The following is a 14327-nucleotide window of genomic DNA, read 5'->3' on the forward strand; positions in this document are numbered from 1 at the left end:
TAGCTAGTCTTGACTTCTGTATTAGTCTGGGTAATGCTGGGTGATGCTCTGATAATGTACCTGCCACTTACACAGAATATTTTGTGGGTTGTACATTCTTCTCCATCTTGTGGCTATGGCATGTAAAACACATGCCTCCTGTCTTAGTTTCCTAGGGCTGCTGGAACAAGATACCACAAACTGAATGGTTTAAAACAACAAACACTTTTTTCTCTCAGGGTTCTGAAGGCTGGAAGTCCAGAATCAAGGTGTGGGAGGCACATGTCTTCTCTGAAGGCTCTAGGGAACAATCCTTCTTGTCTCTTTCTAGCTTTTGCAGGTTGCCAGCAATCTTTGGCATTCCTTGCTGGTGGATGCATCACTCCAGTCTCTGTCACCACCTCCAAATGGCTGTTTTCCTGGTGTCTCTCTGTCCAAATTCCCCTCTTTTTCTAAGGGTGCTAGTTATTAGATTAGGGCCAACCATAATCCAGTGTGACCTCATCTTAATTTGATTGCATCTACAAGACCTTATTTCCAAAGAAGATTACATGCACAGGTGCTGAGTATCAGGTCCCTGATGTATCTTTTGAGGAGACACAGTTCAACCCATAACACCCTTCAAAGTTGTTCCTGAAGAAGAGAGGCCCCCAGCTCTTATCAGTCTCACCTCAGAATAAATATATGCTAGTTTTGTTCTCAGTCCAGCCCCAACATAACTACAAAGGAGGCTAGTATATTCATGGGAGCACATGGCTATTTGGTGAACATTACTTGTCTCTTTCACATCCTCATCCAGTTCGTTTCCTCTGATCCCAGAATGCTCTGGGGAACACATGATAGTTTCTATATAATGTGAAATATCTATCAAGAACAGCAGTGGGTTCCTGCAAAGCACATGGAAGGAACAGACTTGGAAAATTGCTCAAAGAAAAGAAAAAAATAGTTTATGTAGTGTGTAAAACTGTCTTATTTTTGTTTGGTTCTTTGATTTATCTTAATCCAGAGGTTATGAAATGGCAGTCAGCAGGTTGCATCTATTCCAGAGATTTTTTTTATGTGTGTGGCCCACACAGTGTTCAAGAAATATGAACAGACTGGGCATGGTGGCTCATGCCTGTAATCCTAGCACTTTGGGAGGCTGAGGCGGGAGGATTGCTTGAGCCCAGGAGTTTGAGACCAGCCTGGGCAATATGACGAAACCCCGCCAGTACAAAAAATTAGCTGGACATGGGGGAGTGCACCTGTAATCCCAGCTACTTGGAAGGTTGAAGTGGCAGGATCACTTAAGCCCTGGAGGTCAAGGCTGCAGTGAGCCAAGATTGCGTCACTGCACACGGCCTGGGTGACAAAGTGAGCCTATAATCCCAGCACTTTGGGAGGCTGAGGTGGGTGGATCACCTGAGGTCGGGAGTTCAAGGCCAGCCTGGCCAACATAGTGAAACCCCATCTCTACTAAAAATACAAAAAATTAGTTGGATGTAGTAGCGGGCGGCTGTATTCGCTTGAACCCAGGAGGCAGAGATTGCAGTGAGCCAAGATCATGCCATTGCAGTCCAGCCTGGGCAACAAAAGTGAAACTCCATCTCAAAAAAAAAAAAAGAAAAAGAAAAAAGAAAAAAGCAGACAAATGTCCACACACCTAGATTTACCTTGAACAATGGGAAGATTTGACAACATCTGGGCTCACATTTACACAGAAAACTAAGAAGAAGGAGAACAGCCAAATAAGAGCTGCTCCCTGCGGACAGTCCCGTTTGCAGTTCACCCTGATGCCCACCATTCCCTGGAGAATCACCAACACTGAGGCTGTCACTTCTCATTTGTCTTTGTGATTTCAGTGTTGTTTTCTTAGAGATTTTTTCCCCTTATATCTTGCTCTTTCTACCCACTTCCTTTATCTCATTGGCCCCTGCAGGCATTTGTGTTTGTGACTTCATTTTTTAGTAGAATCTGCATTTTCATGTATCTTGTGCTTCTAAGGGATTAAGTGTTATACCAGAGTATCACCTTGAACTTAGCACTCTGAGGTTGACTCCTGCTGTAGCATCTGCAATAGTAGTGATTTAAGGCGAATAGTTGGTAAAGCTCCAGAAATGTCTGTATTAGCCCAGAAATACCTATAAGGGGGTGGATAAATATTTGCAATGAAATATTCACAAGTGGGATATTTGGGTAAATTTGAATATAATTAAAATGAGGCCTGTTGATTCACTTTGAGATAAATCTTTACTGACATAGCTTTTGTGCCTTTTCTCCCTATACAGACCACTGGAGCGATCCAGTGAAGATGTGGATATAATCTTCACTCGACTGAAAGAAGTTAAAGCTTTTGAGAAATTTCACCCAAATCTCCTTCATCAGATTTGCTTATGTGGTTATTATGAGAATCTGGAAAAGGGAATAACATGTAAGAAATGCAACTCTCGTAGTATATTTCCATGTATGGTTTATGCTGATTTGTGGTTACTTTATGGAGATAAATAGCAAATGGAGTATTTATGTGCTAAATATTTGAGCTTCAACCAAAAGTGTTAAGGTGACATTTCCCTCTAGTCTGTTTATTCAGTTGCATGTAGGTGTTTCCCTAACTCCTTTGTTCACAGAACGTAAATGGTTCTTCCAAGGCAACCAACTTTCTAGATGGAGTTGGAGGGATGTAATGTTTCACACATTTAGCTATATCTTTAGAAATTCACATAATTGTCTTCTCTAATCCAAGAAATATGTGGCCAATAGGATATTAAGATAAAAGTTCTCTTAACTAGTGCTGATAGTAATGTTTTGAATTAATGCCAGTAATATCATCTATTCCACGTGTGAATAAGGGGCAGGGAGATAGAGTAACAGTTGGATTTTTTAAAAAGTATTTTTTCATTAAAGAAGTAATAGTTCTTCTGTTGGAACACTTTATGCTGCACTCACAGAAAACTCCCTTTCAACTAATTGGAATATTCAATGACTTATACAAGAAGAAAAAAAATCAATTACTTATACAGAAGAAGTCCTGAGGTAGAATGACTTCAGGGTTGGTTAGTGAAGTGACTCAGTGAAATTATTAAGGCTTCAGGTCCTTCCTGTATTTTTTGTTTTTGTATGCATTCTGAGGTGTTGGGCTTTGTCCTTAGACTTGTCCCAGATTGTTCTGACAGCTACAGCTGTTGGATGCATTATTTACTGATATAAAAACATCCTGCTGAAGGACTATTTCTTTCTGGGTCTCTGTTTTAGAAGTCTCCCAGCAGACTTCTTGTATTGACTCATTGGCCAGAAATGCATCACATGCCTAAGTCTAAACCAATCACTTGCAAAAATAATGGGATCACCAGGACTGATTTAGACCAATCATGATTGCCCTAGTGGAGCTAACACCTAGGCCTATGGATGAGGGTGGAAACTTGTCTAAAACCTGGGTTCAGTTAGACAAGAGGGCATGAGTGTTTCTGGGTGGGAAAGCAACAGGGTGAGTCACAACGTTATTGTAGAAAATTTAGAAAGTCAACAAAATAAAAATCACCTACAGTTTCTACCATTAATATTTTGTGGGCCAGGCACAGTGGCTCACGCTTGTAATCCCAGCACTTTGGGAGGCTGAGGTGGGTGGATCAATAGGTCAGGAGATTGAGACCATCCTGGTTAACACGGTGAAACCCTGTCTCTACTAAAAATACAAACAATTAGCCGTGCGTGGTGGCAGGCACCTATAGTCCCAGCTACTCAGGAGGCTGAGGCAGGAGAATTGCTTGAACCCAGGAGGCAGAGGTTGCAGTGAACCGAGATTGCGCCATTGCACTCTGTGCTACTCTAGGCTGGAGTGCAGTGGTGCAATCATGACTCACTACAACCTTGAACTCCTAGGCTCAAGCCATCTGCCCACCTCAACCTCCTAAGTAGCTAGGACTACAGGCATATGCCACCATGTCATCATTAATTATGGTTCCCAGAAGCTTGCTCTTCTCCAATAAGCACTAGCCTTGCCAGGACTCGGTTGTCCCACGAGCCGTCATGTGATTTTTCATTGAGTTACTTGACCTCTGACTTCAAGTGTGAAGAGGATTTTAAAATATCAAGTCACTCCATCTAGTTATTTAGTTAGGATATTTAAAAGGACAGTTGGTTTGCATGAGATTTTTGAACCAGCTACTTTCTTTAATTGTGGTAAAGACCAGGTCAGCTATGTTGCCCAGGCTGGTCTTGAACTCCTGGTCTCAAGCAATCCTCCCGCCGTGGCTTCCCAAAGTGTTGGGATTATAGGCATGAGCCACCGCACCCAGCTCATAGTTACATTTCTGTTAAGAAAAGAATTATTCATACATATTATTTTCAACCAGCTTTCTAAACTGATATCAGAAACTTTATTCTTTTGGCAATAAGACTATTTTATGTTTTTAAAAGCCATTTTCACAATGAATCTCCTAACGTGTAACATGAATTTGATTGACAAATAATAACGTCTTTTGGGGCCAAGAATTTCATGAAAGACAAAACCCTAACTCTAAAATGAATCACTTATAAAGATTTGGAGCAGCAGAGTTACTGGAGAGACCAGCTATAAACTCATCAACCCCATCTTAAGCTTGTCATTGCATTTGGTAGAATGTCATTGTTGTTCTTTGCCTTTTCACAGCATGTCCTAGTCCGGAAGGTCAGAGCAGCTTGTCATCATTAATTATGGTTCCCAGAAGCTTGCTCTTCTCCAGTAAGCACTCGCCTTGCCAGGACTCAGTTGTCCCACGAACTGTCATGTGATTTTTCATTGAGTTACTTGACCTCTGACTTTAACTGTGAAGAGGATTTTAAAATATCAAATCACTTCATCTAGTTATTTAGTTAGGATATTTAAAAGGACAGTTGATTTGCATGAGATTTTTGAACCAGTGTTTTGGAATTACTTTCCCAAACTTGGTCTTAATATGATATGGGAAGTATGGTTCTATCTAAATACCTAAATATTTTCTCTCTGAGAGGACAAACTTAGAGCAAGATCAGGTTCAAAAATTTCTGATGAGGATCATTTCTAAATGCTTAAAAGCAGTGAATTTATAAAAAGAATAAGAATATGGACAATGATAATATAGTAGTTAAAATTTTTAAACAAAGCAGATTTTGGTTTTTTAAATCAATCATTGGTCACCTTAAAAGGAGAGGTGCTAGTCTAGAAAACACATTGCTTTTAATATAGTCTTGGGAAATATCAGCCAATTCTTCTTAAATTCAAAGGATCTTATAACATTTAAAGTTATCATCTTTATTACAGCTCTGTAAGTATGATAGAGTTCTCTTTAATAAGGTTCCACTTCACAGAATATTGAATAAATAGGATATAGCTTTGTTGACAGATGAGGTAAAGAAAAACATGTTATGTTCCTGTGGGCAACAGATAGGGGAAGGGTGGTAAGCTCAGTTAGGTCCAAGACATGCTTGGACCAGTGAAAAACTGGCAGATCATATAGTAAAACCAAGTTGTATCTGTTATATTTATATCACAATTTTTTTTTTCCCAGTATTTCGCCAGGGTGATATTGGAACAAACTGGTATGCTGTCCTGGCAGGGTCTTTGGATGTTAAAGTATCTGAGACCAGCAGTCACCAGGTAATATGGTCTATTTTTTTGAAAGTAGGATTTATTTTTTTTAAAGACTTATTATCCCTATGTCTTTTATGCCATTAAAATTACATTTTCAAGTCCATTTCCTCTTTCCCACAATAAGGAGTTCAGCACTGTTTGTTGGATTCCTTTATTAAGTTACTCAACAAACACCTATTGAATGTCTTCCCTGATTTGAGTATGGTGCCAGGTGTCAAAACATGAAATGCAAGAACACATTGGGGCTGCTTTCTAGGAGCTTGAGGTCTATTTGGAAATGCAAGCAATTTCAGTGTGACACAAATTGCTGTATAGGGTGAAATGTGAGTGAAGGGGAAGGAGAAGAAGTCTTCCTATGTTTCCTCTTGGATCCTTTCTCCATCTTTGTATCTTGAATTTTCTTTGTCCTAGAAGTGATCCCCTCATCGGCCTTGTAGGAGATCTTGTGATGCAGGGGATATGTGGCTGATGCAGTCCCCCTGAAATCTCTATTTCTCTGCCTTGTCTTTTCAAATGTGGAAGGCTAATAATATTATTTTCCCTCTAAAGTACAGCACTGGCTTTATTTTCATTAGTCACCTCTGAGGAGTTTGGCATCCTAGTAGATGAAACTCATTCTTTTTTCTGTTCACAAGATTTATGAATATTAAAAAAACAAAAACAAAATTAAAAAAGAAAGAAAGAATATTAAAAAAAGAAAAAATATATGAATATTTAAAGTCGAACCCAGGGCCTTCTTTCACATCTGCAGTGACTCTTGCTCTGTCATTAAGACAAGTGGCCAAAATGTACACAACCTCACTGTTTAGAGCCAAGAATCTCGAGTCTGAAAAGTATGACCCATAAAAGGCCACCATCAGGTATCACTATGAAAATGTTCCAAGTCTTATTTCCACATATTCAGGATTCAGAAAAAAACTGAAGGAAGAGAATCAGTTAATTGTGAAATCTGAAAGAATTGTCCAAAAAAATTAAAGAATTATTTAAAGGGACAAATAACCTTCTGCCAAGTGTCATATTTAAGGCAATGTTTTGGAGGCTTTTTCATAGGTAGCACACTTCAAATGTGAGAAACATTTATGACACACCAAATTTGAGGTTTAAATTTTTTAGGAACTTGTATGTGTATTGAAGTTGTGGGCAGTCACCATCTTAAAAATGGAGTGGTATCCCAAAAGATTGCTGGTAAGGTGTGCATTTGGAATTTGCGATGTAGTTTCCTGGGTGATACCCATTGTAATGGAGGGTTAAATTCTCAGGCCAGTGTCCAAATCCTGTGTAATCCATAGCATACTCTTTCTGTGCATCAGTGCATGAAAATTCCATTAGACACAGCCTGGAACCTGTGCTTCCCAACTTTGATGGTACTTTTCCTCTTGCTGTCTCTCACAGGGCTGGCTTTCTCTTGGATTTCAGAGAGAGTCAAGGTGAGAGGTGGGTTTTGATTCTTGTAAGCGGCCTCAGTTTCGAATGGGAAGGAGAACAGCTAGCATTTCTTGGATATTTGCCATATCCTATATAATCAAGATATTTATCCATATGTAATTTATCCAGTCCTTCTTGGATATTTACTTGGCAGTGTTCCAAGCACTTAACAGGTATTTATTTACTTCTTTAATCCTCAAGTCAACCATGAGGTAGGTCGTATTACTGTTCTCATTTTACAGATGAGAAAACGAAGTCCCCGAGTGGTTAAATAACTTACCTCGAGTATTGTATCTAGAAATTAGAGAAACCAAGATTAAAACCCAAGCAGTCAGGCACCTGAACAGATGCTCTTCGCCACTGCTCTCCACCATTTGACTCTTAAGAAACATGAGGCAACATGCAACTTCCCTCTCTCCCTGCCTTTTGTCATCCTTTCAGATTACCCCATGTCCTTCTTTCTGCATATCTCCTACCTGTGGATGCTGTCCTGGTGGGGACTCTCTGGGCTTTTTTGCTCAGAGCTGCTCCTGGTACTTCGTTTCCCCAGGTTTTACCTGCATAGATGTTCCCTGGGGACAGGGCCTACACAGGATCATTCTGCTCAGTTCCTCCTGCAGCTCGAGTGGTTCCTGAATGAGTGATAATGGAGAGAGTGGAGAAGCTGAAAAGAGAAATGTGACAAAAGAGAGGAAAGGGAAGCAAGATGAGAATTAAGGAGGAGAAAAGAAAGAAGAGGAAATCTCGAGAAGGAGAGAGAAGGAGAATCAGAAAAGGAAGAGCAGATGTGCCTAAGGGGATGATACATAACACCAGCTCTTATGTGCTGACACACCAGATGTGAAAGCTGGCCGAGATTTTGATGGTATTAAAATAGTATCTGGCCAGGGGTTTCGGGAATATTGCCCTTAACCAGTTATCTCTCACCATGGCATCCTAGCCATGCTATAATAACCCATAATAGCAGGGTTATTAGCTACAGATTCAACAATTTTAACTAAACTTTTAATTTTAGATTTACTTGTAATTTTGACCTCAAAACCAATGCAGAGAACTTACCGAAGCTGGGCTCGGTCTTCTTTTAGTTGTTAGGAATGAGTTAATTTAATACCAAAGCCGGCTTACTACTTCCTTTATGTATTTCATCCCACAATGTTCAACCAGAGTTTTCTGGATGGATTTGTATCACTAAAATGAAAGGAAGAGAAAGCTCATTGACTCCTACACCCTCTAGCCCTCTAGAGTACAGCCTGAGATAAACAGGGCCCAGCTTTCCAGCCAGTTCTGAAGGTAGGACATGGTCCAGCCACATGGGAGAAAGAAGCTAAGGAGAATGACCAAGATGGCAGAGCCCCCTTCCATACCAAGATGCTTGCAAGGGAGAAACAAAACTGCCATATCTACCCATGCTGGCCTTGTGATGGGCTCTGGGTCTCTGCCCACTAACAATGTGGTAAATCAGGGGGATTGTTTATCATGACAGAGTAGTGCCCCATACAAGTCAGGGTTCTTCAGAGAAACAGAATCACTAAGAGATAGAGATAGAGAGAGAGAGAGACAGGTTTGTTTTTAGGAACTGGCTCACATGATTGTGGGGGCTGGCAGGTCTGAAGTCTAGAGCTGGCAGGCTGGAGATTCAGGTAAGAGTTATTGGCAGAAGCAGAATTCCTCAAGAAACCTCAAGGGAAACCTATTTGCTCTGAGGCCTTCAAGTGAGTAGATGAGGTACACGCACATCATGGAGGGTAATCTACTTTAAGGTCTACTGATTGTAAAGGTTAATCACATCTAAAAAATATCCTTACAGCAACATCTACATTAGTATTTAACCAAACTACTGGCCATTATAGTCTAGCCAAGTTGACACATACAATTAACCATAATAGACCCCAATGAGGAGGGAAATGGGGTTGGGTGAAGGCCGTGGGTAAGGAGCAAGGAGAGACCTAGAATTCCTACCCCTAGAGACCAGAAAAGATCATTGCTAAGTGCCTTCCTTGTGTGGCTCGTGTGAGGGGTTCCATGGACATTAACTGAATTAATCTTTAGGCATTTGTGTCCTGTTTTACCAAAGGCTTGAAAACAAGGCTCAGTGACATAGGTGCAGCTTTCCCAGGGCCACACACGTGTACGTGGGCAAACTGAGATTTGAATTCAGGTCTGACATCCTCCAAATTGCATGTTCTTCTGCTGGGCGCACTCATGAACAGAGGTGTGAGGAGGATGATAAAAGTGAAGGAGGAAAAGTTACACAGTCTAAAAGAAAACTGAGGAAAGAGAAAAGAGGTGATGGCACAGAGTCAAGTCTTTCAGGGAGGACGGGGCAGAGTTTCTTGCCAGCCTGCTCCTTGCTGCCCTGCATGTCTGCTTTCTCATCTGAGAGCCAGAGGGATGTAGTGACAAATTCCCAAACTTAGCACTAGGTTTCAGACCCTCAGTGGGGTGTGAGCCAGGATGATGGAAGAAGAGCGGGAGTGGCTGCTGGCAATGGGCGCCTATGACAGGAGGCTATGTGCCCAGTGTGTCACAAGCATTATCCCACCAGCACTCACCACACTGCCCTCCCCTTAGTGCTGTGGTTTGTCTCATTTTAGAGGCTAGATATTCAACAGCTTGCCCAAGGTCATAAAGCTGCTGGGTATCTGGGCCAGTTCTTTGTGATTCTGGGGCTCAATGCTTGCCCATTGTGGTTGTATAGGTGCCAACCAGAAGGACCAGAAGGGGAAGGAAGAGAGGTGGGGAGCTGAGCCAGCCATTAAGGAATAAGGAATGCAGGGAGGAGCTTTCCCCTTGCAGCTTCTCCAACTCCCACCTGGGTGTCCGATACAGCTCTGAGCCCCACAGCCCTCCCCTCTAAGCCCACTGCCCAGGTGCTGTTGGAGGCAATCCTCCTCCCACCCTCTCTTTGATCTGGTGATGCACAGTGAAAGGGGTGTGGCCCTCCCTCCAAAGGGCATCTGGATTAGAGGGTGGGGTAGATAAGTGTAGGTGATAGGGAGGGAAAGTGAACTACACTGTGTACAAGATGGAGACAAAATGGTTAGAACTGACGGTGATGGGATGTGGAGGTGTAGAGAGAAAGGGAGGCTCCTGACTTGGGTGAAGAGGTGGACAGTGATGCTACTAATGGAAATGGGAATACATGAGGGAGACCACCTTTCCCAGATTCTGCAATAGTATTTTATGCTATACATTTATTAGGTATGTATATTAGTCCATTTTCATGCTGCTCAGAAAGACATACCTGAGACTGGGCAATTTACAAAAGAAATAAGTTTATTGGACTTATAGTTCCACATGGCTAGAGAGACCTCACAATCATGGCAGAAGGCAAGGATGAGCAAGTCACATCTTACATGGATGGCAGCAGGCAAAGAGAGCTTGTGCAGGGAAAATCCCATCTTTAAAACTGTCAGATCTTGTGAGATTCATTCACTATCAGAGAACGGTACAGGAAAGACCCACCCCCATAATTCAATTACCTTCCACCAGGTTCTTCCTGCAACACATGGGAATTGTGGGAGTTATAATTCAAGATGAGATTTAGGTGAGGACACAGCCAAACCATATAATTCCATCCCTGGCCACTACCAAATCTCATGTCCTCACCTTTCAAAACCAATCATGCCTTCCTAACAGTCTCCCAAAGTCTTAATTCATCTCAGCATTAACTCAAAAGTCCACAGTCCAATGTCTTATCTGAGACAAGGCAAGTCCCTTCTGCCTATGAGCATGTAAAATTAAAAGCAACTTAGTTACTTCCTGGATACAATGGGGGTACAGGCATTGGTTAAATACAGCCATTCCAAATGGGAGAAATTGGCCAAAACAAAGGCTACAGGCCCCATGCAAGTCTGAAATCCAGCAGGGCAGTCAAATCTTAAAGCTCCAAAATGATCTCCTTTGACTCTATGTCTCATATTCAGGTCATGCTGACGCAAGAGGTGGAAGGCGTGTTCCCATCGTCTTGGGCAGCTTGGTCCCTATGGCTTTGCAGAGTATAGCCTCCCTTCTGGTTGCTTTCATGGGCTGGCATTGAGTGTATGCAGCTTTTCCAGGTGCATGGTGCAAGCTATTGGTGGATCTACCATTCTGGTATCTGGAGGATACCAGCTGTTTTCACAGCTCCACTAGGTGGTTCCCCAGTAGGGACTCTGTGTGGGGGCTCTGACCCCACATTTCCCTTCCGCACTGCCCTAGCAGACGTTCTCCATGAAAGCCCTGCAGCAAACTTCTGCCTGGACATCCATGCATTTCCATACATCCTCTGAAATCTAGGCAGAGGTTCCCAAACCTCAATTCTTGACTTCTGTACACCTGCAGGCTCAACACCACATGGAAGCTGCCAAGGCTTGGGGCTTGCACCCTCTGAAGCCATGGCCTGAGCTGTACCTTGGCCCCTTTTGGTCATGGCTGGAGTGGCTAGGATGCAGGGCACCAGGTTCCTAGGCTGCACATAGCACCAGTGCCCTGGGCTTGGCCCATGAAACCATTTTTTCCTCCTAGGCCTCTGGGCCTGTGATGGGAGGGGCCACCATGAAGATCTCTGACATGTCCTAGAGACATTTTCCCCATTGTCTTGGGGAGTACATTTGGCTCCCTGTTACTTATGCAAATTTCTGTAGCTGGCTTGAATTTCTTCTCAGAAAATGGGATTTTATTTTCTATCACATAGTCAGGCTGCAAATTTTCCAAACATTTATGCTCTGCCTCCCTTATAAAACTGAATGCCTTTAATGGCACCCAAGTCACCTCTTGAATGCTTTGCTGCATAGAAATTTCTTCTGCCAGAAACCCTAAATCATCTCTCTCAAGTTCAAAGTTCCACAAATCTCTAGGGTAGGGATAAAATGCCACCAGTGTCTTTGCTAAAACATAACAAGAGCCACCTTTGCTCCAGTTCCCAACAAGTTCCTCATGTCCATGTGAGACTATCATGAGAACAGTGCAGAAAAGACCTGCCCCCATAATTCAATTTCCTTCCACCAGTTCCTCCCATGACATGTGGGAATTGTGGGAGTTACAATTCAAGATGAGATTTGGGTGGGGACACAGCCAAACTGTATCAGTATGAGTGATTTGATGGAATTTTTTCTGAAAAAAAAATCAACCTCTTTCTTGCATATGGTGGTAGAAAGATATATCTGTATATAAATTTCAAGAATACATGGGGTGTAACTATTCTATTTGACTCAAATTCATATTGCCTTCCTGTTTCAAGTTAATATTACTTTTTCTCCCTTCTTGTCATTCCCTTATATTTTTTACTGTCTAGGTTAAAAAACACACAGCTTCTTCTGTGTAATTGGTTTAGCAAATTCTTCCTGAATTTTTTGAATACTGGGTTGAGGGTCCTACTTATTTTTCATCAGCAATATACCCAGAGCATGTAGTAGTAACTGTTCATTTACAGATCATTTCAGGAACTTTCTTTGGTTTGAGCCTGCCCTGTTTGGGAAACAGCTATGCTGTTTCTTGCTTAGTGCCTGATGCCTGAGTGGCTGTTCAGGATGACGCAGTGGTGAGCCTGGGAACGGGGAGGACCTGGCCTCCTGAGCCCATCCAGCATTCTGCCTCTGCTCTCCTGTGCTTTAGGCAGTGCGTGCAGTCATTCCCTGGGGAATCTGCAAAGCCTGCAAGCCATCTGCTCCCAAGGGCACCTGCTCACAAGCTCCTCCAGTGTCCGTAGTAGGGTGGAGAGGGGTGATGGGGATCCTTTTTTGCCCCTGGATTGCTGAAGCCTAAAATTATATATTTAAAAAAGTCATGATTCTACATTTCAGAGAAGTATTAACTACAGACATTTCGATGAGTGCTGATGTACACTTCAGGCCCTCTCTTAGGAAGGGAGGATGGAGAAAAAAGCTATCGGGCTGCAGGACTGGAATGGCTCACCTTCCAGTGTCACCCCTGGTCAGCCCACCCACCAGAATGGCCAGAAGTTGGCCATTGTAGGAGGCGTGAGTTGCAGGCTGACTGGGCCTTACCCCATGGGTCTTCTCTGGGCCCAGGAAGCATCAGATAGTGGCATGGATTCCTGCTGAGCAGGGGAACCCACTGCTTTCCCCTCTCACAGTCAGGCCCTTTCCAGGCAGGCCCCAGGACCACATGTTGCTTCTTCTCTTTGTTTTCCTCTCAGTCAAGTTTCCCTAATTCAAGGCTTCAAGAGACTGGAGGGGAGACAATGGTCCCTGGACGGGAGGGACGGTGGACTCTGTCTGCCTCTCGGAGACCCTCCCTTAGGAGCTGGGGCTGCATTGCTTTCATTTCTTTTGTTACTGCCTTGAAAACGTGTTTGTCCTAAGAATTGTAGGAAATGCATAGATTATTCTGCTCCTATTACTTTCAGGAACTTTTAAAGGCTGACAAATCCTTGTAATTATCTTTCTATAAATTATATTTATTTCACTACTCTATAAAATGAAACCTACTGCAACACTCTTACCACTATGCGTAATTGTCAGAGGCATCTCTCCCAGCTTCTCAGACACCCTTCCTGCCTTAGCCATTCTTCATCTTAACCCAAGGAAAAGAGCACCAAGAAGGGGACCTGCCCACAGACCACTTCATCCTCCTAAGGTGTCCCAACCTGGCTGACATGTTCACGTAGATTTCCACTGGGAACATCCACTTGGCCTCTATCAAGGATTAATCCTTCCATTTCGCCAATAATATCTGTCCCCACCTTCAGTCTCTTGCCTGAGCCTAACCAGGACACATCCACCTCCAGATCCCCACTGCTGTACTTGTCTGCACAAGATCCTCTCCTGTCTTGGTGCCTGTGTAACTTAAAAGTTACATAGGGCTAAAAGTCAGATATTTTGCCTTCCCACTAGAATGAATAATACTATGGGTGTATTTTTTCTCAGTAATATTTTAATCGATTTAGGGTTAGAGATGAACATTGGGACAAGTTATAAGCAATAAATAACAAGCTTAAAAACAATAAATAGGGTTATAAATCTCATTGTATCAGATATTATCCGGCTGTGTGTGTGTGTGTGTGTGTGTGTTTACTTCAGAGACAGAGAGAAAGGGAGAGAGAAGGTCCTGTTTTTCTCTGCAGATTTTTTAAGTGAGGGGCTTTTTTGGCATAGTAAGTATCAAAATCCTAGATATATATAAGATTTTAAATTAATCTTTACCTCTCAAAAAGTAAAAAGGCTTTTCCAGTCATAGGAAAGAAGAATTTCAAATGGCTGCTGACAGAATAAAGTTTATATTGCAAGATAGAAAATGGATGGTTTATTAATTCTTTAAAACCTTTACATCTCTATCACAGATGCCTATTGAAAGCATTAGTATTTACCCAATGGAACCCACGGTGGTTAAATTC

The 14327-nt window shown here is 42.4% G+C and overlaps 1 protein-coding gene across 4 annotated transcripts in view; it reads left to right on the forward strand.

Annotated features, from left to right (window-relative positions):
- RAPGEF4 (Rap guanine nucleotide exchange factor 4) overlaps positions 1–14327 on the forward strand; it is a 320154-nt gene that overhangs the window by 57477 nt on the left and 248350 nt on the right. For all 4 annotated transcript variants that reach the window (XM_009443773.5, XM_009443774.4, XM_016950048.4 and 1 more), the window contains exons 2-3: positions 2247–2389; positions 5484–5572. Coding sequence is in view for 3 of the 4 variants with exons in the window: in XM_009443774.4 (XP_009442049.3) it covers positions 2247–2389; positions 5484–5572 (232 nt within the window). In the remaining variant the exon portion in view is untranslated. The remainder of the gene's footprint in view (positions 1–2246; positions 2390–5483; positions 5573–14327) is intronic.

The sequence above is a fragment of the Pan troglodytes genome, chromosome 13 (genome assembly GCF_028858775.2).
Source record: "Pan troglodytes isolate AG18354 chromosome 13, NHGRI_mPanTro3-v2.0_pri, whole genome shotgun sequence".
NCBI lineage: Eukaryota > Metazoa > Chordata > Mammalia > Primates > Hominidae > Pan > Pan troglodytes.